Genomic DNA, 24,015 nt, shown 5'->3' with positions numbered 1-24,015 from the left:
TCCGTGTAATTAATTCATAAGTGAAGTGACCATGTGAAGATAGGGAGGTTGTTTTTAGTAGACCCTCGATTGACTCTAGTAAAGCATAATCAAATTAAATATAAAAAAGAAATATAGTAGTGAAAATGTCAACCTGAATTTTGGCTATACAAAAATAAACCAGAAGTGTTGAGAAGTTAATTTGATCAGTTTTTAACCTAATCCAAACACTCTAGCAATGTGATTTAGCACTTGGGTTATGAGAATCCAAACACACTGTATTCAAAGATCCACACGCTCACTTTGATTAAAAAGAGTAAAATAATGTGTTTTTCTCTTCCTTTATGTTTATGGTTTGAGAGTCGATACTCTTATCCTTTCTAAACAGAATGTTTTAGCAACTTACTACTATTTTTCCTATCAAAATTTCTTATTAAAAAATGTTATTTCCATAAATATTTTAATTAAATCAGCGAGAAAAAAATAGTAGTGATTTTACACAAAAAAAAAAGGAAGCTTTTCAACGTTTAAGTGAGATTTTGTTTTCCATCATAGTACTTACAAATTTCTTATTGATTTGATAGAAATCTCTATTTCTAGTAATGAGTTTTGCCCGAAAAAGAAAAAGGAAAAAGAGGGAATGAAATTAAAGAGGAAACTCTATATTCTATCTATTTTTATAACTGAATTTTTGTATTTGGTTGTTTTACCTTTTATAACCATCATTAGTTCTCTATGCATGATTCCTTGACTTTTAGCATTATAATAGAGTAATAATAATATAATTTTTAAGTACTATACATGTTTGAATGGTAACATGATTACCTACATTTTGATACTTTTTTTGGTATATATAACCAAATTTTAATTTTCCACCTCAGTCATCAGTGCATGCATAATTACATATATGTGGAATAGCACAACTCACACAAGATAGATTCCAATGTAGTAGTAAAATAAAGCTATTGAACTAAAGCTATTGAGTTCAGTCGAATCTCTAACCAACACATTGACAACGCCCCTACTTATGACTTATGAGGATGACTCCCAAACGTTAAGAAGAAACGACTTTAATTAAATGTAATATTAAGCGTGCGTTCAATAATATTTTCTAATGGGAAACACATTTATTAAGTAGAATATTGAACTATCACATTTGGGAATGAGATTACTATATTTATTTAAGCGAACTTACATAAATATATTATATTAAGAAAATAGTATCTACCATTTATAGCAATAATAATTTTTCCACTAGACATTTATAATACATTTATTATACGATTTTAATACAATTTTAATACATATATTAGCGAGAATAATTTATAAAACTTATATAATACAAGTTTTATTCATGGATAATATATTTATCACACACTTTAATACACTTATAATATATTGTGTCAATTTCGTACCAAACAAGTATAATATATTTTAAAACACTTAAAATACATTTATATTGCCTGCATAATTCACTTTTAATACATGGCAGATATATCATAATATTGCTATAGATAATAATAAATAAAAAATATCGCTAAAATCAGTAATTATTTATTAAAAAAAATCTCCCTAAAATAATTTTTTCTTTATTTAATTTGCTGACGGAATTTATGAAAAAATATTCTTATATAGTACTTGATAATGAACTCAAAATAAACATCAAAATTTTATTGGATCACGGATTTGGGCTAAAAATGAAAGCATGTTAGTCCTAGAATTTCGCATCTCTATAATTTTTGGAAAAAATCCGATCAAGTAGTAATAAATTCTTAAGAGTAAACAGATTAAAATCTCTCAAAATTATCATTATTTGTGAGATTCATATTTAAATTATTGAATGTTTCAGATAACCCCCCACTTAGGGGGTGTCAGTGATTTTTAAAAAATTGACTTAATCGATTGAAATCAAATCGTACCGAATCAATTTTTAGGGTTTTTTAATAAACGTCGACGATTTTTATATAAATTTATGATCCAAGATTGCCAAATAACTAGGTACGTTTTTTTATTTTATAAATAATAATCAAAAAATATCGAGCTATACCGAATAATATATGTGTAAAATATTTTTACTTATTAAGTTTTACAATAATAAAATATTGTTTTTTTTATTTAGACCCAGGATAATGGAAGCGACAACATGCATAATTAACACTCAAAGTCCTAACATTGAAACTTCTTATATTACTCCGCTCGAAAGTAAATTAATTCTAACATCTCGACTCTCGAATAATAATTAGTAAACTACAACGTATTTCCAAAGATTTGGGTAACAAACTACAAGTTATTAGATACTTTTTCTTTTATTGAACACTTAAATTAAGTAGACTCGATTTTTGAGTTTCATTTTGATTGATTTCTTTCCTCACGTGTGATGTGAATTATATTTTTTTGTTTTTGCTTAATATTGTTTTACACTATCATGATATAATGAGATGAATCTTTAGTCTTGTTTTCTTGATCCATCACATTTTAAACAATAAATATGTCTAGAGAGATTTTGCCAAAATCATACACAAATATAAATGGTAGTTTGTTCTAATCTTTATAATTTTTTTTATTTAAAAGAATACGAAAAATTAACCGAACAATACAAATATCAGGAAAAAAAAGCGAGATAATAGAACAATTTTAAAGTCTAATTTTGATTATACGAAAATAACCCTAAAAAAATAATATAATATAAATTTTAAAAAATAACCATCCGAATCATACCATTAACACCCCTAAGGCCCCACGTACCATGAACTCAGATTAAAAATTAAATGATGATATGAGTTTATCCAAGATTTGCGGTCAAGTAGTGATTTGAGGTAATTATAGTCTTGCAAGATTTGATTGATCACGTAAAAGGAAATCTGAACATTTGATTAAGCAATTAATTGAAGATCCAGATATTTCCTACTAATCATTTTGGCAAAAATAATAGTAATATTGGTGAAGGATCTTATTGGTTGAGAAAGAAATATTGAGGATTAAGGAAAAAATCTTGAATCCAGGAATATTTATCAATTTGAAACATGTTTTTTTTTGTGAACTGGTCATTGTTCTTTTCTCTGCATTATTTGGATTAAATCGAAAAATCAAATCAAATTAAATTGAATTTTAATTTGGATTGATTTTTTGGTTTGGTTTCTAATTAAAATTTTACTTTTTTTTGATTTTATGATTTGGTTTCGGATTTAGAAAAATAAAATCTGAAAAACCAAAAAAATCGAATTATTTTCTATATATATATACACATACAAAAAAAACTAATTACATATATAATATTAGGTTAAAAATTAAAGTTATAACTAACCACTTTGACTCAATTACGTATCCCTTATAATTTACAATATTACACTTACTTGTTTTGTATCATTGATATTAAAATGATTAGTATTAATGCAAAAGATGTAAACTTTGACCAATTTGCCCTAATTTTATGTTTTAAAATTGCAATTCTCATTTAATAAATTTTATTCTACATAAAAAAAAACACAAAAAAGAAACACACCTCTTAGCATACAGTGAATTACAGTAATGTCATATTTTCGATTGGCAAATGATTTTTGACAATTCTTGAAGTTTTTGACTAAAGTACATGATTAATATTTGTGCTTCCTTCCACTGTCAAACTTGGATAGTTGATCACCACGGCAAGGTCTTCTCTTTTATCATGTCATGTTTCCTGATGAAACTAGGAAAAAGGTTCTTGTCATTGTTATACTTTTGGACGAGGGAGTAATCAAGGACAGAGTCAGGTAGGGTCAAAGGATCCATCCAAATTTTGTTCGACAGAATATTACATTATTTATATATGATTAAAAAATATTTATGTATATTTTAATTGATGATGTACCGTTTTTGAACTTCTTTGTCTGTTTACTTTTTATATTTTGAACCCCTTAGTAATTTTGTCATGTGATACTTTTGAACGAGGAATAATGTAGTATCCTCTAGAGCAAGGACATAAATTCACCCCTGAACTTGTTTCGAAAAATCAGTTACACGTTTAAATTATTGTGTCGATCTATCACACACCTATGCTACTAAAAAAAATGAATTTATTACTCCCTGTAACTGACTTTTCAGGACAAGCTCAGAAGTGAATTTATGTCTTTTCCCTATTCTCAAACACATTTCAAACGTTTTAATTTGATTCTAGGGTATACATGTAGATTTAGTTTTCTTTTTAAAGCAGGAACAATCCGCTTTTATTTATCACACTTGTTACCAAGTTTTTTGTTGGTTGGAAAAAAGAAGTATCTTTTTCAATAAAGTAAACTTCATGAGCCCCTCTCTCAGTAAAGTTGATGTGTGTCCGAAGACAAAACGTCAAGATTTTGTTGTAAAAATACCAAAAGGATAAACAAATTAAGAAAGAAATCCAAGGGGCAAAGGCACATGTAGGAAAAAGAGCTTGATAAAAGAAGAAATGTGAATAATAATATATCAATGACTGGCAAAAATGAGGAGGAAAAAAAAGTTAAGAAATATATCTTATTATGAGAGGACTATATTAATTATCCAGTGGACAAATGGATACTCATATTTTATTCTCAGGAAAAAGAATTTGATTGTTTCAGATTATTTATGATAAGTGTGTGCAGTAGTACGAACCTGATGAGGAAAAATAGGATAGATCAATTAATTGGAAAGAGAATTAAAAGGAAAATGATGAGGAACTAACGAACTTGTTAAATGGTGACTACTAATTAATTAATTGAATCCTTAAAACAAAATTATTCACAAGAAACTCCAGTCCTAATACACAGATCTAGTCCCATAGAGTATATGAAGTTAAATACTTAGCTTGTGTCTAGTCAAACTAATTAGAGTAACATAAGTTTATTTTTTGCCTAGATACTTGTTGGATAGGGTTTGGAACAAATTAACTGGATCTCATCACAATTCATATTTTCTTCCATCAACCTTCAAAAAATCAAGCAAGGAAAAGGGGAAAACAATGAAACACTACTGGAGTGGTTTCTTTCTCAATTTGTTTACCTTTTTGCCATTTTTGCACTAAATTTTGCCCTTTTAGCTCTGGACTCGAGCTGATGTAACCAAAATCAATCTAGAGACTGTTTAGTTCTACTCTCAGATGGCACATACCCATAACAAAACATAGATTTAACACACACACACACCCTTTAAAGGGCAAATTTAAAGTGCGTACATAACATGGACCAATGTGATGCAACTTGGGAGAACAATGCACTTCAAATATATATATATATATATATGTTCCGTCTGTTCAAGCAAGCCATTTGAATTTTGATGCAACCAAATGAAGGCCCTCTTAATGATTCTTTTGAAATCTGTTCCAAAATTAGAATTTCAGAAAAAACACAGTGCATATAGAATGAAATTTTCTGACTTCTCAGGTGTAGAAAAAATTTCTAAAGGCATGTTGAAGAATTTCGCAGCTTAAAATTTGACAAAATTGTCTCAACTAGATGGTGCAACTGAAAAATCAATGACCAATTAAAAAAGAAGCTCAGCCCCAAAACCTACTAATGAAACCTTTCTTATCTTTCTTCATACGAGAGTCCAGTGATGGGAACTCAATAAGGTTATAAGCCAGGTCCAATACAATGGGATTACGAGGAACTGGTTGGAAGGCAGGTGGAAAAGTTTCAATTCGAGGAACAACCTTCATGTTGGCTTCACCAACAGCTGATTCGTATGTATCCAATTTTTCCAAGAGAAGTTTCTCCATCTGAAAGAAGTATAAAACATGGAGTACACATGACGGGAGATCAGAAGAACACAAAGGGAAATGGAAGCAGAAACTAGACAAACTAGAAAAGGAAGAATGCAAAATTAAATGCCTAAAAGCAACCCCGAACAAATAAGGAAATGATAAAGGACCCAGTTCTTGGAATACAAAACAGATAGGCAATCAACAGTCATGGAATTAATGAAAGAGAAGTATCATGAAAACTTTAAGCTTCTAGCACACATCGACTATCAAAAATTATCAAGGCTGAATTATTTGTCATACTTTGGTGCTTCAAACAATCAGGTTACCCTAATGTGTACCAAACTTTTTTTTGATAAAGGTAAAATTATGTGTACCAAACTAAAACTAGAAGGTAATAAATGGATAAAACCTGAAATGAACTGTAAAACTGAAACTTCTACTGTGGGGGGTGGGGGAGAAGAGGGGGAATTTGTGTCAAACACAATGCTGAAGGGCTCCTTATCAATGAAGAAACACCATTCTTACGCGTTTATGTTTAACTCTTGGGGGGACACAAGTAGAATTATAACACCAGAAGAAATTCCCCAACTTTTTTTAATTTTGAAATTGGTAACATGTAATTCCTAAGGGGTCGCTGGTTAGGGTGTATAAGGATAATGACAAATAGAGTGTATTACTAATCATTAGTTATACTTGCATTAATTATGCAGAGATTATTCCTTATGCATTGTTTGGTTTGGCATATTAATAATAGCATGCATTGCATAATTTTTTTTAAGACATTTATTTACAAAAATACCCTCCACAAATATGGTGAAAAATATGTATAAAAAGAGGTTTTGAGGGGCAATTGGATCTTTAACAATGCTAATGCATACATTAAAATCCCTTGCATTACTAATACCATGGATTTCCCCGTATTAGTAATACACACCTCAATACACAATAGTGTATAACAAATGCAAGTATTAGTTATAATTAGGTTGAGAAAGTACACGAAACAAGGTACTACTAATACACAATGCATTGCTTTGATGCATTATTTCTTCTAATACATTCTACCAAAATCATTTCATTGAGTTGAAACCCTTTTTAGCACAAACACTTGAAAACAATGGAATTTACAGTTTCATTTCACAATATGCCTATCAATTTGAGGAATCATGCACACAAAATGCAGTATCCTCTGTAGGACACGAGATGGAGAAAACTATTAATGCTTCTACTAAGATAAGCGAGAGGCTCATCTAATGGTAATAGATTTTGAATTACCAAGAATTCAATTTTTAACTCTCACAAGTCACATACTTCAGCAGACAATAATTATTCTTCAGAAGAAATCCAAACTTTCTTTTTTCAATGTCGTCAAACCCAATCAGGAAAAGTCAAAGAAGAAGTTGGCTGGAAGTAGTTCAACACCACAGAAAATCTCCATAGGTTTCTTCCCTGGTTTCGTACAGGAATATGTGGTTCCATATGCACCAAGAACATCAAAGAAAAGGTGAATACTAAGAGAAATTAACTAATGGGAATGACTGCAAAAGTAATTAACAGACATGGAAGGCCAAATCATACCTTCTTATCAGTTCCATTCAATGAGATATTAGATATCTTTTTCGAGAGATTTTCTGGAGCCTTTTCCTCCTCCATAATTCCTTTGGCATGCTCAACACAGCTGTTAGATCTGCTCTCGTTATACAGTGTTGTCAGTTCCTTGATCATGACCTGATACAGATGGAGAGAAAACAATGACAAAAGGAGAGAAAACAATGACAAAAGGAGAGACGGAGAAGAAGAATCATTCACACCCATATCATTCACTCATTTTACTGATTGAAGTGACATAAGTAGAAAATATAAGAATGCAATAATTATGCATCAGAATTTAGTACTGATATACAAAAGAAAGTTAGCAGCTGAAGGTCAACATGGCTGCTTAAAGTAGTAAAATCCATTTTTATGGCATTGTGGTCATTTTTGTCTTACTTTCTTTTAGTACTGGTACTATAAAATGAAATGGTCATTGTCTTACTTTGTGCATTGTTTACTTGTTATAAAGGCTTCAGTGCTTTGTTCATGCTGTGCCATTATCATTCTTTTAGAGACGAACAGAATAACAATATTATAGCTTTAACGTTGGATCTTAGTCACATTTTGTTATGTACCCAATTTCCTCAAGCACATTCTTAACTCATTAATAATAATATCAACTATTTAAAAAATATAAAATCAAGCATGTATTTTTTATTTATAAAATGTATAATAGAGCAACATTTCACTATTTTATCATCACTTTTAAATTTCAGTATTAAGAAAATAAAAGGCATTATTTGGATTGCTATTTTTTGGGATTAGACTGGGTACGTTGTTGTTGTATTTGGATTGCTATATTATATATTGAGTACTTTCTCAAGACCAAATATTAATACCTAAATAATGATTCACAAAATCTAAAGAAAATTTGAATTATCCATTATATTTAATTTTTAGTAACATATAAAAAAGATTTGTAAATATTAAAGAGTATAAAAATACATTACTAGATTTAAAACCGCAAAAGTTTCTATCAAATTTTATCCTTAAGGAAAAATTTAGGCACCTTAAGTTTAATATTGTAGAAACTGTAGTATTACTATAAGTTAAAAGAAAGATCTTAAGATGAGATTAAAAGCTCTGAGAAAGTCAGGAAAAATCATGAAAACATAAAGATACAAATTTGAACATTTTGGAGTTGGGCAGGCATTTAGCACGGGCATCTTCATACTACATCCTATAAGAAACAGCTAGGAAGCTCTATCAATGAACAATTATAAAAGCAGGTAGTATGACAGATTAAGTGCTTACCTGATCAGCAGCAGTCGCGGACTGCAGTTTCATAAGAGCTGCATCAGCTAAAGAACGAGCTCGAGAGTACAAGGCATAAGCTTCTGTCCTCTTTCCCACCGAACTGTAGGACTTTGCTAAGTAGAAGCACCTGGAGGGAAATTGAAATGAAAGCTTTTAATAGATTTCAAACAAGAAAATATTCATTCCAGGACAAGTAAAAGATACACGAAGCTGCAACCCCATAAACCCAGTAAGATCCTGAAGCTAAAATAATGAACATTTTATTATGGTTCAAATAGATACTGACACTGGAACCACGATTTCAAAAATTACTCCAAACAGGCAAAGTACAATCTTACACTGTATCACTGACCCATAATTTCATTGATCATCGGTTAAGCATTTTGTACATGAAAATTGTACAACTTCCTTATCTGGGACACTAAAAGTTCCGGATCTCCTTTTCATAAATTCACCAATAATATTAGTTTTAGACGGGTAGAAGAAATGCTAAAACCATATGAAGATAGTCTTTCACTCTTCTCTTCTCACCAGAAACTTTATTTCAACTATAACATAATGAAAGAAACAGCACAACAACAACAACAACATACCCAGGTATAGTCCCACAAGTGGGGTGGGGAGGATAGTGTATACACAGGCGTTACCCCTACCTTGGGAGGTAGAGAGATTGTTTCCGATAGACCATTGGCTCAAAGAAAACATTTCATCAAATGAAGTAATAAAAGTCAAACCTTTCTGCTCGGAAAACCATACTTTCCAACTCGCACTCTTCAGCTAAGGCAACTTCTTCCATTTTTCTATCTCTACCAGAACTAACTAGATCAGAAAGATCAGCAGTATTCTGCACAAGTGAAACCAGTTAACAGTCCAGTCTAATAGCCATATAAGTGAGCCTTGTCAGATTGTCAATTCTGATCTAAATTGATTAAGAATGTAATTAAAAAATAACACTCGATAACCTGTAACAGTAGATCATACAGCCGAACAAGCTCCTCCGGCTTTGTGACCTTTTCATTTTTATCATCACGGACCTTGTTGAGCTTGCTTTTAGCTATTTTAACTAGCAACTTATTCCGTTCAATAGTTCGCTGCCCTAAAATTGCACCAACGGCTTTATCCAATCCACTTAACTCATCCTTCACATTTTCTGAATTAGCAGCTGTAACCTAGAAGAAAAACCATGAGTAAGATGAACCAATTCAGGACTTCAATTTGATGTATGCATTATCAAGATCGACCTGAAATTTCCAAAAGTCAGCTACTATAATGTAACATTAGGAGTAGTCACTCACCAGGTCATTCCGGATGCAACTCCTGGCTTCATGATATGCTGCAAATATTTTGTCATATAACACAAGTTTCTTCTCTGCTGGAAGAGAATCAGCGGCTGAGCCATGGATATCTTTCTCCAGTTCCTGGGCTGATGAATGATAGTGTGTGATATAAGCTTGAAATAAAGTTAAAACCAACATGATGTTTTAAAGGCAGATATGCAAATATGCAATTAGTTGACCAAAATCCAAAGTGATTAAAAGTTACACTGTCCATTTCAATTTATCTGTTAGTGTTGACTGAAAACGAAGTTTAAGAAAGAATTTATTTCAGATCTTGTGGTCTTATATATGCCATGATATTTTTGTGGTTATAAATGTATGTCATTAAGGGTAAAATGAGAAGTTTAAAGTCAAATTGTTTCGAAGTATAGAAAGGTGTCATTTTTTGTGGAACAAACTAATGAGGAAAGAACGCCACATAAAATGGAACAAATGGAGTATTTCACTAGAGATGCAAAAATGAGGAGAAATTTAAAACTAAATTACGAACTTCTTAAGTTAAAGCCAGTGAAAATTCTCATTTCCCACTCAAGTTAGCAAAAGCAACAACGTTGATGCAATTCTTTTAGGTATAATTTATGCATCTGTATACTTCATTCTTAGTAAGATAACAGGCCTGTTGCATTGTATAACATAGCATTCCTAGTGGACAACTCCTTACAATTTTTGGTTTGCCTCATCTTGTTACATATTTTACACTATGTTATATTTATCATCACTGTCGCTGAGACTGGGCATGCAAATCTGCAACTGTTAACATCCTTAACATTAAAGGCAACTTACAAGGGTCATAGAGAGTGCTCTGCAGCCTACAAGGACTTCGAGTACAGATATACAAAAGCTAAGTGAAAAATATCAAGGAATTCCCTAGAAATGCTTTGTTGCATAAAGAACACAAGTATGTAGACCAAAATCTGAAACAAGATTATAAGAAAAAAATTTGGTTCAAAAATTGTAGACTGGAACAATTCCAAACTCAAGACAAAAAAATTACTAATGTTAGAACCTCCAGTAGGTTGGCTATTGATGCATTTTTCGAAGTGCTACCTTTTGCATCAGAGTAACTACACACCTTTCAGAATGGACACCCGTGTCTTTGCATTTGAAATTGGAAATCTATTTCCAAGCCAATGGAATTCTGTCATAGATGCAGCCTGCTGAGATCTTGCCTCTGCCATAGCAGCCTGCAAACAAAGAAAAAAGAGTGCTAAATCAATTAGGAGTAAATAATCCTCAAAACTCATTTTTCAATAAAATCTTGAGAAAGACAGCACCCAGACTACAATGGACGCATTATCTTACAAAAAAACAGTGCCTATAAACTGTACACACTTTTATTTTATCGAAGTAAATCGTAGATAACACTTAGAAATGGCAGCTCACCTCCAACTTTGCTTTGAAAAGGTCCAGTGCAGGCCCCTCCATTTCACCGATGGAAACAAGTTCAGAAGTTTGTAAGTTAGACTCACCAATCTTGTGTAAGCAATATCTGATGCTAGGTTCTAGTTCCTCAACCCGCTCATGGCACAATACTTGGCTCTCCAGATCTCCATATTTTCCAAGTTCCTCATACACAGCCCTATCCAAATTAGAGACAGTGAGCATTCAGGACCTTGTTGAAGCAATAGTATAATTCAAATAAGAGAAGCGGATATTGTGAGCAGTATGAAAACTTCCTCTATGGAATATCATTTGAAAACAAACTAGACACTCTGGCCATTATACTGTCAGCAATAGATAAGTCTACATCTCCATAAAGGCTACGGTACCTTGCGCTTTTGAAACACTTTAGAGCAACGTCCCAATTTTGATCTTTTTCAAACAATAAACTCCCTTCCATGTATGCAGCATAAGCCTGCAGATTAGGAAACAAGATTGCTGAATCACACTAAATTATAAAACTCTTGAAGAATTGTTCAATAATTAAAAATTATATTGAATCGCTATAAGCATTGAAACACAAAATGAAACACCACGCCTACACAAGAACAATGAAAAAAAGAATGACAATGCTTAAAGGATGTGATTAGAAAGGAATGGAGTGATTGGGGTGTTCAGTAAATTAGATTAACTATTGTCTATGCAAAATCTCCAAAAAGAAGAAAAATCCTATGTCGAAAATTTGCAGATCTGCAAAGTTTGATTCTCTGTTTTTTTCACAAGGTAAATAATTTTACTAATCATACAAAAATCTCCCACATAAAAGCAGTACATTAAAAAGTAGAGAATTAACAACATCATATGATTCTTTACGTTTGGTTCTCTGTTCTACCACCAACATATAAAGGCAAGCTGAAAGGCACTACCAATTATATAAACTTAAAAAAACAGATTTTACATTGTACTAAGCTCTCATTAAGCAAACAAAATTGATCAACCGGGTCAGGTAAGTGATTAGCCACACAAAAGGGCAGATAGATTAGTGGAAACGCCAGCTTTGAAACCATTTTTTAGAACCAGATTGATAGGAAAGGAGCTACATGTTTTCAATTTCTGAGAGTGTAACTGAAAATCACATCCTTGACCATAGCCAACATTAACGACTGTAGTCGAACAGATTCACTACTGTCCCGTGCACCACAACTGAGTAACGACCTCTCAATGTAGGTACAAGTGAACCAAGTTTTCTCTAGAGCATTTACACATAACACCAGCTAATATATGTATATTTCTTTTCCTCAGAATTTCAACAGCAAGTTTGGCCCCCTAATTGTCATCCAAATGAATCTCCTCTTCGCTTTTATCCTTTCTATTCAAGTAAGTCACTTGGATTAGTTTGTTTTATGCTGCCAAGAGTATAAGCTACTACCTAAACAAGGACGCTAACACTTAGGAACTTAATTTATGAAGTCATTAGCAAGTACAAGACAACTTCACAGTGTAAGCTTCAAAGCCAGTTCCATTAACAAATTAAAGATAATTGTGGTAAGTGCAATCAGCATAAAAAAAATAGTTATACTGTGATGAATCTTCATAGTAATATTAGTTTGAGTCATATCCGCTTATAGGTGCACCATAAGGTAAAACTAAAACCACAAGGAGAGAAATTGTCTCAAAAAGTCTACAATTTTTAGAAAACACTGACGACTTAACTAAGAATAAAACAGAATAGAAGCAAAAGATCCATTCATTGATCAAGTAGAAGCAAAACATCCATATAGGCAATAACAACAGGAAAGGTAAACCGCAATAGGCAAATCCGGTGCGACGAGCTAGACCGAGAAAGCATGAAGGGGGGGGTCGAACCTGATAACCCCCCCCCCCCATTTGGGAGATCCCCTGCTCAACCAACTCGGCCACCCTTGCGAGTGAAACAAATCCAGTTTTAGCACTGACAAAAGCAAAGTTTGAAAGGTAAATAGAGAAATTAGTCACAGAAGCATCTGTTTCCTTTTAGTATAACTTTAAGGCATAAGATATTAATATGTGAATCAAGCTTATCCACCAAAATCTGTAACACAGTTATTCTAAAGGACCTAATGGCTTTCCTTCCACCACTACATGGAGTTTCATTTCCCTGACGTTATGTACTTCAGAAAGATTATCCACTTGTACCTAGATAAAATAAAATGAACAAAAAGACTTTGAATATAGCAAGGAAAAAGCATTTTGAGAAGATCAACAACTCAGGCAGCACCTCAGGGGTCGGATGACCAAAGGTTTGAACTAATGACTAAAATCAAATGTTCTCATGAACAAGCATAATTCCATGTATATGAGAATCATGACACAAGAAGAATACCTCTGCTTCTAAAGATGTTCTCGAATCTCCCTTGATGGAACATAATTCCTGGAAAAGACTAGCCCATTTAACCGCCTTTCTCAACCGACCAATGAGATAACTTCTTTGGCGTGCATTTGGTCCATCAGGCAATGTTTTCTTTTCCATAGCATGACTCCAAGCTCTCTCAGCTGTATAGAGAACCAAGTGAAGAAACCTACAAAAGTGTAAATCATTGACATTGTTAGTCAAGTTTGTACATTCAGGAGATAACAAAGAAAATATGACTCATATTAGGCAGAGTGTGATTGTTCATAACTCAATAGAATCCAATCTCCGCAAAAAGTATAGATCACACTACAAAAAGAAGTATAACACTTCTCTCTTTATACTTCTTCAAGGAACTAGATCATTAACATGTCAAATTTTTAGAAAGTAACTCAAGAAATTGCACCTAAACGCTCCAAAAAAGGCGCCATGATAGCTTCATCAACATCAAACAAAGACAGAAATTAGAACTTTAGACTTGCAAACATACAATTGTTGAATAAAATAACCCAATACAGCAGAAACTCTTCTACCCGCTCTCTTTTTCCCTTCTCTGACAAACCTTCAATAGGCAACGCCTGCGTGAATTTTCAACTGATCTTGTTTTTAGTATGGTTAGACATATATCATTGCAGTAACAAGTTCAGTCTAGAGGTCAATGAAGAGGGATGAAAATCATGTGAGACTGGGATTGGAATCTCAATAGAGAAACACTAGGTGATTACTTTTCAATTGCCTAAACTGGGGTGGATAAAGTTACCAAATAACTCTACTAGTGGGAGTTAGCAAGTATGGTGAAATAGTTGAGTGATGTGCAAGCTAACCTAGACATCACTGCTATCTAAAAAAGAAAAGAGTGAAATTTTGGACCGAACAAAATGCAGATGATTCATATAATTGACCCTAATTAGTTTGAGAATGATGGATAAATTTTGTTTTTGTAATAAGTAAATACAATCTTCAAAACATATTTCTATATGTTATGGCATTCTAGGGGTCCCTTACTTCGAAGAATCAAAAAGAGAACCCAAAATTTTCAACAAATCCATCACTTGAATAGTAAACCAAACTAACACTAGCATTACAAAACATGACAAACAAACTACAAATACACGCACCTCACTTCAGTAACCGTAGTTACTGAAATTTGACGCTTAGTGTACTTCACACGTCCGTGAGTGAACTTGAGGGATTTATATAATCTCCTTAATCGAGCAGTACAATATCTCCTGCAAATTCCAATTGTCTTAAACCTTTTACACCAAAATCACTCAAAACCTAAATCACTTATTCATTGTTTTGAGGAACATGGGTGTGACAGAATAGCACCTGTAACGAGCATAATCACCGAATCGCAATCCATGCTGCATTTGAGCAGATTTTAAAAGCTGTAACACTACAAAATGCACCTAAATTCAGTGAAATCTCCACAATTTTCAATGCAATTGGAGAAAGGAACCAGCAGATAATCCTTTGGGGAGGGAGAGAGAGAGAGAGAGTACCATTGACGGAGAACTTAGAGTTGTTGATCTGATCAGAAGGAATAGAACTCTGATCCTCAATTTCCATGGCGGAAGTTTCCTTCTGCTTTCCCATTGTTGAGCTTAAAGCAGAGCGTTTTCTGATATAATTTTTGGGGGCGACTAACGAGATGCTTACTTTTAACTATTTAATCATCATTGTATCCCTTAATACAACTAGTTTCACTCTCTCATTCGACTTATTCTTCCATGCTCTCCTTGGGACACAACCTAAAAACAACAAATCCGTGCGAAATGAAACTAACAATAACAATAAGCATTGTTTGTAAAATGGCTCAAATACATTCAGATATGAAGCAATCAGGTAGTCAAAGTTTTCAGATCTGTATTTATGAATCAAATTGAAAGATTTAAGAAAACCCTAACTATAATCTCTGCAATGGCAGAATGAATTTGTGAAAATAGATTCGACAAAGTACCTGCGTAATGTTTGAGTATAAAGGCATTAGCTTTATAAGCAGCTTGTAATCTGTTTTCCGCTTCTTCTTTTTTTTGCAATCAAAAGTTAAAGTTATTTTGTGCTTATAAGCCCAATAAATAATTGGGTTTATTTGGATCTTTGATTCTCGCCCTTTTTGTGCACAGACGGAAGAACAAAGAAGACGACCATAGACAATGGCGTTAAATAAAACTAGCTACACTCTCACACTTTGTTTGGATGGTTGTTATTTATTGTTTCCTAATATATTGTATTATGTTATATTGTATTGTATTATAATGTATTATTTTAATAAATATAATATGTAAATAAATTGTATCCTTCTCTAATATTACATAATGTTACATATCCATAATTTGAATGATAAATTTATGAAAAATTATAAAGTATGGGTAGAACTACTATGAAAAAAATAGAGTAATTGATAATATATAATTATTAAATAATAAATAAAGACAAAATGAGAAGAAAATATCTAGGTAATGAAGCGATCACACCAAATTGATTGTTATACAAAATGGATCGGTTCGTCGTTACCTAATGATAGATTTAAACGATACCATACAACATAATTTAAGTAACAATAAAAAAACATTATATTTAAACTTACAATACAAATATACAATGTTATACACGGGTAACAACCATCCAAACAAAGGGTGAGGGTTGTTTGGTTTGAATACAAGTTATAATAAAATTAGTAATGATGAGATAACTTATGTTGAGCTTATTTCTTATTGACTATTTGATTTGTAGTATTCAAAATAATATGCATTGCATAAATTTTAAAAATAAATAATTTGTTTACAAAAATACCCTTCACTATATTTAGTTTTTTTCTATTTTTTTGCAAGTTTTAGTTATTCGTTCTTAAAAATAAAACTTCCATCTTTCTTAACTTAAAAAATAGAACTTCCATCTTAAATTTGTTAAAGTAAAAGAGAAGATTTATTATTTATATCACTTCATTTAAGCACATATCACTCTTAAATATTAAAGTTTTCATTTTAATTGATATATAAAATAAAAGCTTATAAAATGACTAAAAATATATATAATTAAATATATGTAATTAGTAGTAGAGAAATCAAAATATAAATAAATATAAGAATTCGTCAAATATATCAATAAATAAAAATTATATTTATATAGTGCAATTTTTTAATATGAAGAATTGTCATAAAAATAAGAAGTAGTGAAGGTTGTGAATGTTATTATACATGGTATTAAAAATAAAATGAATATACATGAATGTGAAAAGTGATATATACAAAGGGTTTAAATGGATATATTTGTCATTTTTTCTATTTTATCTCGGGATAAGTTATCATGAAATTACTATACCACCCAGGGGGATGTATAATTTATCCTGATGCTAATTGTTAATTTCGGGATAAGTTATATCGGATTTACCAATCAAACAACAAAATAAGTAGCACCATAATTTAATCCTAGAACTATTTAGTGTTCTCTTTTACACCAAACGACCCCTGAAAAAAATTATTACTATCTTTTTTGACGAACTTCTAAAAAACATTTTTTTAAAAAATGTTTTCCATTAATGGTCTAATTTTTTTTAACAATAATTACTTTTTTATCAAATTTATATATATATATTAAGTGTTATAAATGTACTAATAAACTTGTTCGCATTTCGCGCAATTATTAAAAAAAAAAACTTCTAAAAATCTTTAGATAGAAAAGATCATTTGCAATTACAAAAGACAAACTAAATCTTCCATATATCTATATAAAATTTAGAGAAACTTACATAAATAGCTATAATTATAGGGTTATTAAATGTTAATAGGTATAAATATGTTATTTACTAAAAATAACTACATTTTCTATCTATAATAGATGTATGTATGTATGTATAAATTTTATTTTATTTTAATTTTTACATTAATACAATTATAATTATAATGCACTAAATAAGGTAAATTTGTTAGTGTAACGGACAGCCCTATATTTACGTCCCTAAAACTCTAAACTTCCCATTAGCGGTGCATAAATTATGCAGCAATATAATAAGGACATTTAGCATAATAGCTCAATTTTCCATAATCAATGGAACTATAAAATCTCACAATATTTTTTCCAGAATAAATAAAGAAATAGCACTACAAAATATTTTCTTCTTCATTAATTTTGTTGCATCACCAACTCTTACTTGTACGACATTGATGCATAATTTTTTTTATTGTTAGATTTTTCTTAATTTGAATATATTGGTACAACATTGATATAAATATATTTTGTTGATGAATACACTATAGAAATACTCAAATACATTGATACAAATATATAATAGTGAAGAAAAATACATTCAAATACATGATATAGATGTAAAACAAGGACCTAATAGTCTTGAATACATTGATACAAATGTATAACAAGTTGCATTATACACAAGACATTGCTACAAAATGAATAACAAGGAATATATACATTTTGATACATTAATACAAATGTGTAATCAATATCAGATACAAACAAATACATTTGATACAACAACAGTGAAATAAATACACTCAAACACATGAATACACTACAAATACAAATACATTGATACGTGAATAGAATGCATATATGCGTATATTTGATTCCTTGTAAAGACTTCAAATTGGCACCTCAAATTTGAGATATGAACTCCTAGTAATATATCCAATCTTTCAAAACATCACCCATTAATTTTAGTAACAATTTCATCAATCCGTAATTTGAACTTAAGCTTCAAAACTTTCTCTCATTACTGACAATAAAGTTTCGTACATCATCTCGAGCCAATAATAACGACACTTTATTGAAGAAAAAAAGAGTAAGCAGAGCGTCATCAAGTTTGAATTTTTTTTAAAAAAAATATTTGAAAGAATCATTCATAGAAGAAAAGAAGAAGAAAAATAATCATTCATGAAAGAGGGTGGAAGGTGCTAATTTGGGGTTATACACTAATTTGGAGAGAGAAGAAAAAAGATAGATTTATGGACAATTAGGAGTCCATTAACTTTCTTGAATTAAATAATTATTTAATTACGTATATAAATAAATAAATTATTATTTATGTATAATTAAATTTGCTATTTAATAATTAATTATATCCATATAATATAAAAAAGATAAATTATAGTTATTTATGTTAAACATATTAATGTTTGATATATTCTGTAGTTTTCCCTAAAATTTAACAACTTAATATCTCTATAATTATTGCAATTCTGAATATCACATTTGTTTTTGTGCAATAGAATTATTGGCAAACACCTCATTGTTGTAAAGGACAGGTTATATATTTAGCCGATCGGTCAAAATAATTATATCCGCTATTCAAATCTCAGTATTATAGGAGCTCATTACTTAGATTTACGTTAGCTTACAATATTACGTTCTTATCATATTTTGGGTCTATAATACATGTATCATAGATACACATATCAATTAGTGTGTCTAATTAAGGGATATAATTGAAAGTCATTAATTGAGTGTCTTAGTTAAGGGATAACTAAAAGTCATTAATTAAGCAGAAAATCTCGCTTGCAACAACTTTAAAAGATATGCCATATCACAACTCCTAAAAAAATTAAAACAATCAAAATCTTTTTTTGGGCGATTTAGCAAAGTTCAGACTTCTTAACTCGGATTCATGAACTATTATTAAGATACATCCATATATTTTATCAGATGCGCATACACTTAATCAGATACATTTATAAAAAAATTAGATACATATAATCCTAACTCAATAATATGTCAGATACATCAATAATATACCAGATACATCAACAATGTGGTAGATACATGCGTAAATCTTCAATAATGTGCAAATCTCCAATACATGTGTATAATTATTCGGATACATAAACATTTTAATCAGATATAATGATAAAAATTAGATACATATAATTTTAACTCAATAATGTGTCAGATATATCAATAATATGCTAGATACATAAATAATTCTAACATGATCCAAAAAGTCCCTTCCTCATCTTCTTCCTCATTAACGTTTATCACAATTACTGCATAAACCCTTCTTCCATTTCGTAAAACCCCGAAAGTTGGAAAGTCAAAAAATAGAGTTCAAAGTTTTTTTTTTTATAGAAATCTCAGCTTTGGCACCAGGTGGTCCTTCACGGAGCTCTTCACGGGCTTTGGTGCACTCCACGCGCCATGGAAAGCAACCATGAAGGTGCACTGGTATCATGGAATCCTGGAGGAAGAACCACGAATGGCTCCACGGTTCGTGGTATGAACCATGATCTGTGATGACCTCCATGAACCCACCCCCAGACTTCAAGTTTAGGGTGAGTACCAGAGGAGGGACCACGATCCGTGGTGGACACTACGAGCCGTGGCAGCCTCCGTGGAGGTGGCCTCTCCAGACTAGAGTCCAATTGACTCACTACGAGCCGTGGTGAGCTTCACGGACTGTGGTGGGTCCTCTGTCCAGGTACAGTCTCACTTAAAGTTCAGGGACATTTTGGTCTTTTTCTATATTTTCATTAATGAATGTGGACAGTTTTGGGGGGTTTGTCCTAACCTATTAACTATCCTAAACCCTTCTAACCCTCTCATTCTCACCCAAACACCTAAAACACAAAATATTCTCTCTAAAGTGTTCTCTCGAGAGTCTTCTTCTTCCTCAAGCAATTCAAAGGATTTCCTCAAGGTTAAAGCTTCAATTCTTTGCGAATTAGGGCTCCTAAGATCAAAGGATGTGAGAATTCATCCATGGTCCCTTTCACCCATGAAATTCCAAGTTTTCTCTCAAAATCTCTTTCAATTCTTCTTTTAAAAGCCCCAATTTCATGATTTTGCATTAGATCTTCTTACTCATGATATATCTTATTATTATTGATTAAATTATACATAATTCACATCACATTGCATGATTTCAAGATGAATTTCAATGACCCATATGCTATATGCTAGTTTCAAGTATGTTCTTAATGAATCATGACCATGAATTTCAAGAGATTTCAATGAAAGTTTTATGAATGATATGTAAATTTTTTTATTGGCCACAATTTTTCTTAAATCTTTTTCTTTCTTTATTCGTCCCCACTATACCTTCTTCTTCATAGAAGCATAATTTTTTCCTCCAACTTCATCTTCAACTCTACTATACCCATTCGGCATACTGATCATTGAAATACCAATTACATATTTACTTTGAAATTTCAATTTTCTCAAATTCGCCATTGATGAACATCTTGGTGAGAAATTAAGATATATTAATGGTGATTTATTTTTAGAGGAAGAAAGTCTCCATTCTTATTTGTTTATCTCATTTCGAGGGAAAAGAAAGAAAGGAAAAAGATAAGGAAAAAAAGAGTCAAAAATCTGAAGAGAAAAAAAAAACAGTAAAGAAAGGACAAAAATGGTGAAGAAGGAAGAAGAAAGAAGCGAGGAGTAGGTGGGGCTAGGGTTTGGGGGGAAATAAAAATGGGTCATATTTTATATTTTGATTTAAAAAAATATATATTTTTAATTAATCAATTAGGAAAAATTAATATAAGAAGTGTTAAAGAATAAATAAAACTAAATAAATAAAATTAATGACGTGGTGCTGACATAGCAGTGATGTGGTGCTTATATGGTGATGATGTAGCAGTTGAGAGTGGTATTATGATCCCAGGGTGATATTTAAATCATTTCAAAGTTGTTAAGGGGGATATTTAAACGCCCGTGTACTTAAAATGCTAAAGTAAGTTTTGCTGTCAAGATTAGGAGGGTTTTGATGTATTTCCTCATAATAGATAGGTATGTTATTTAATGATGTTGGTTGGCCACGTTAATGGAGTAAGTTAGTAAATAAATATTAGTTGAAATTAATAAACGATGAGTATTTTTATAAAATATAAGAGTTTGGGTATTTTTTAAAATTTTCAAATATTAAACTTGGCCCAAATACTAGGTGTCGTTTGGCCCCAAATAATTTTTGAAAAAAAACTTGAGAACTAGTGTTTGACCATATAATTTGCCATTATTTGACAAATATATTTGGCAACATCCCAAGTTCTCAAGTTCTAGAAAAAACTAAGCTAGAACTTGAGCCAAGTTCTAATATTTGGGAAGTTTTAAAAATTAAAAAATTACCCCAAATTTTTATATTTTATAAAAACAACCTTCATTTATTAAAATCAAACTAATATTTATCTATCAACTTACTCCATTAACATGGCCGACCAACACCATTAAATAACATCTCTATCTATTAATAAATAACTAGACTATTTCGGAAATAATAGTTTGAGTGATAAGACTGAGAAAAAAGAATAATTTGTTTTTATTTCGATTAATGTATTGTTCTTACCCATATTGTTATTTTGTTTTGTTGATTATTATCAATTATGTCATAATATTTTTTTTAATGGAACATGTTAATTATAAAATGATAACACAAACGTATGAGTATTTTTAATAATTTTAAAATTTATGGGTATAAAATAATATTTTTGAAACAACCAAATATATTTGAAAAAATTTGTGCCCAAACACATGGTGAAACTTCACCCAAAAATAAATTGCCAAGAATATTTGAAAATTTGGGGGCCAACGCTAGCCTAGTTTTTTTTGTAGAACTTGAGAACTTGGGATGTTCGCCAACTCTATATTTGCCAAGTAATGACAAATTATATGGCCAAATACTTGGGTGCCATTTGGCCCCAAGTTCCCAAATATTTTTAAGAGAAATTTTGGTGAAGTTTCATCATGCGTTTGACCCTAAATTTTCTCAAGTTTTGGTGAAATTTCAAAAAATATTATTTTGTATCTGTACGTTCTAAAAATTATTTAAAATATCATAAGTTTGTGTTATCATTTTATAACGAACATGTTCCGTTTAAAAAAAACTTATAACATAATTTATAACAATCAACAACAACAAAATAACATTATAGGCAAAAGCAATACATTAATCGAATTAAAAATAATTATTCTTTTTTTCAATTTTTTTCATTCAAACTGTTCTTTTTCGGAGGAGGTAATACCAAAATATTCTTTTATAATTTTTTTTTATATTCTACGAACAATCTCTTCCCGACAAGCTTTCATTTCTAGATCAGGTGACCGAGAAGACAAAGCGAAATTATTACTTTGAGTCTATTGTTCATTATTTTGATCAAAGATCATATTACCTGGGGCCAAACGCTCACTAATTCTCAAGTTTTTTTCAAGTTCTTTCCAAAAACATTTGAAACCAAACGACACCTTGGGATCAAATTTGGGGTTAATATAAGGTAACCGAATAAGAAACTTTAGGGACCAATCAAAGATGAAGTTTCTCATATTATTTTTCTTACATCTTGTTAGGAAAACATTTGGGGCCAATCAATGGTGATATTTTTCCCCTTTTTATGCCGTATGTTGACCAAGAAAAAGTTGAGGTAGTATTGAGGAAGAAATTTGTTGAGATAGTATTGAGGAAGAAATTTGTTTCCTTACTTTTTCCCTCCTTCACTCCGTTATTTTCCCTTTGACTTTTTCTATAAAAAAATGGGCATTTTTTATTTTCGGAGTGTTCGCCCCGATTAGCAAAGGGCCGGAAAAACTTTCACTTATGCGTCGGGTATAGAACCAATGGGCTAGTGTGAAACTGGAATTAAGACTTGTTCTTAAATAAACCTATATTCCAAGTAAGGAAATTTTGTTTCCCTTTCATTGTCGTATTGATTGGCTCGATAAATATTTAAATAAATCCAGTACTCTATCATAGGCATCCCTCTACTGCTCTCTTCAACAAAAATTACTTGCACTTGTTATTTACAATAAACTTGATTAAGAGTTATATCAATGGAAAGTTCTGGCGTAATTGATAAATTAAAATTGTTGATCAGGAGATCAAGCGTTCAAGTCGTGAAAATAATCTTGTACATAAATGTATGATAAAATTATCTACAATAGATCTTTTTTATCTGGTTCTTTCCAAACTTCATGCATAGCGAGAACTTTAAGTGTATCGGACTAGCCTTTTAGTTATACCAATGGATTATATTAAGCTTGCATTTGAACATGTGATATGAGCTCATGATTTCAAATCAACATATTTGGTATTATGATTTCAAATCTCAATTTCTCCCAAAAAACATAACTTAGGATTCCAAATCATAATTTTAATTTTTAAAATGTAAAACTTAACCCATAAATTTATATTTCAAAATATATTGCGATTAACTAATAAATTTGCGTACATACATCATATATTCTTTAATTTAGTGTAAATTTAAATAAGGTATTTTTTTCCACCATAACCCTTCCTTTTATCTCTAGGGTAAAAGGTGTCTATTTCTCAGCTACGAGATTTCCATTTCATTTCATATTTAGGGCCCGTTTGGTCAAGTGAGATTAAATCATGATTTGAAATCATGATATAAAATCATATAACATGAAGTTGAAATTTTGTTTGG

General features: G+C 31.1%; 1 protein-coding gene across 2 annotated transcripts; it reads right to left on the bottom strand.

The window, feature by feature from the left end:
* Nucleotides 1–5,273: 5,273 nt before the first annotated feature.
* Nucleotides 5,274–15,735, bottom strand: LOC129873123 (uncharacterized). 2 transcript variants are annotated; one of them, XM_055948145.1, is made up of 14 exons: nt 15,588–15,735; nt 15,130–15,378; nt 14,957–15,023; nt 14,746–14,856; nt 13,601–13,796; nt 11,628–11,713; nt 11,242–11,437; nt 10,931–11,042; nt 9,817–9,944; nt 9,484–9,690; nt 9,256–9,365; nt 8,519–8,648; nt 7,250–7,399; nt 5,274–5,689 (listed from the first exon to the last, which is right to left on the bottom strand). In XM_055948145.1, the coding sequence occupies exons 2-14, from the start codon at nt 15,221–15,223 to the stop codon at nt 5,468–5,470; spliced, it is 1,809 nt and encodes a 602-aa protein (XP_055804120.1). In that variant the 5' UTR covers nt 15,224–15,378; nt 15,588–15,735; the 3' UTR covers nt 5,274–5,467. The 2 variants fall into 2 exon arrangements, with proteins under 2 accessions (XP_055804120.1, XP_055804121.1); XM_055948146.1 differs by lacking the exon at nt 15,588–15,735 and adding an exon at nt 15,535–15,551.
* Between the last annotated feature and the right edge of the window lie 8,280 nt (nt 15,736–24,015).

This window comes from Solanum dulcamara, chromosome 11 (genome assembly GCF_947179165.1).
Source record: "Solanum dulcamara chromosome 11, daSolDulc1.2, whole genome shotgun sequence".
Lineage (NCBI taxonomy): Eukaryota > Viridiplantae > Streptophyta > Magnoliopsida > Solanales > Solanaceae > Solanum > Solanum dulcamara.
The sequence above is the reverse complement of the archived record's forward strand: the minus strand, read 5'-3'. Positions and strand labels throughout refer to the sequence as shown.

Bases quoted from the DNA above. Each gene is read 5' to 3' on its own strand.
- LOC129873123 (XM_055948145.1), bottom strand. From the start codon at position 15,223: ATGGGAAAGCAGAAGGAAACTTCCGCCATGGAAATTGAGGATCAGAGT. The intron at 15,024-15,129 runs GTACTCTCTCTC...TGCATTTTGTAG, and splicing joins CTCTAAGTTCTCCGTCAATG to TGTTACAGCTTTTAAAATCT. The intron at 8,649-9,255 runs GTTTGACTTTTA...ATTTCCCTCCAG, and splicing joins ATGGTTTTCCGAGCAGAAAG to GTGCTTCTACTTAGCAAAGT.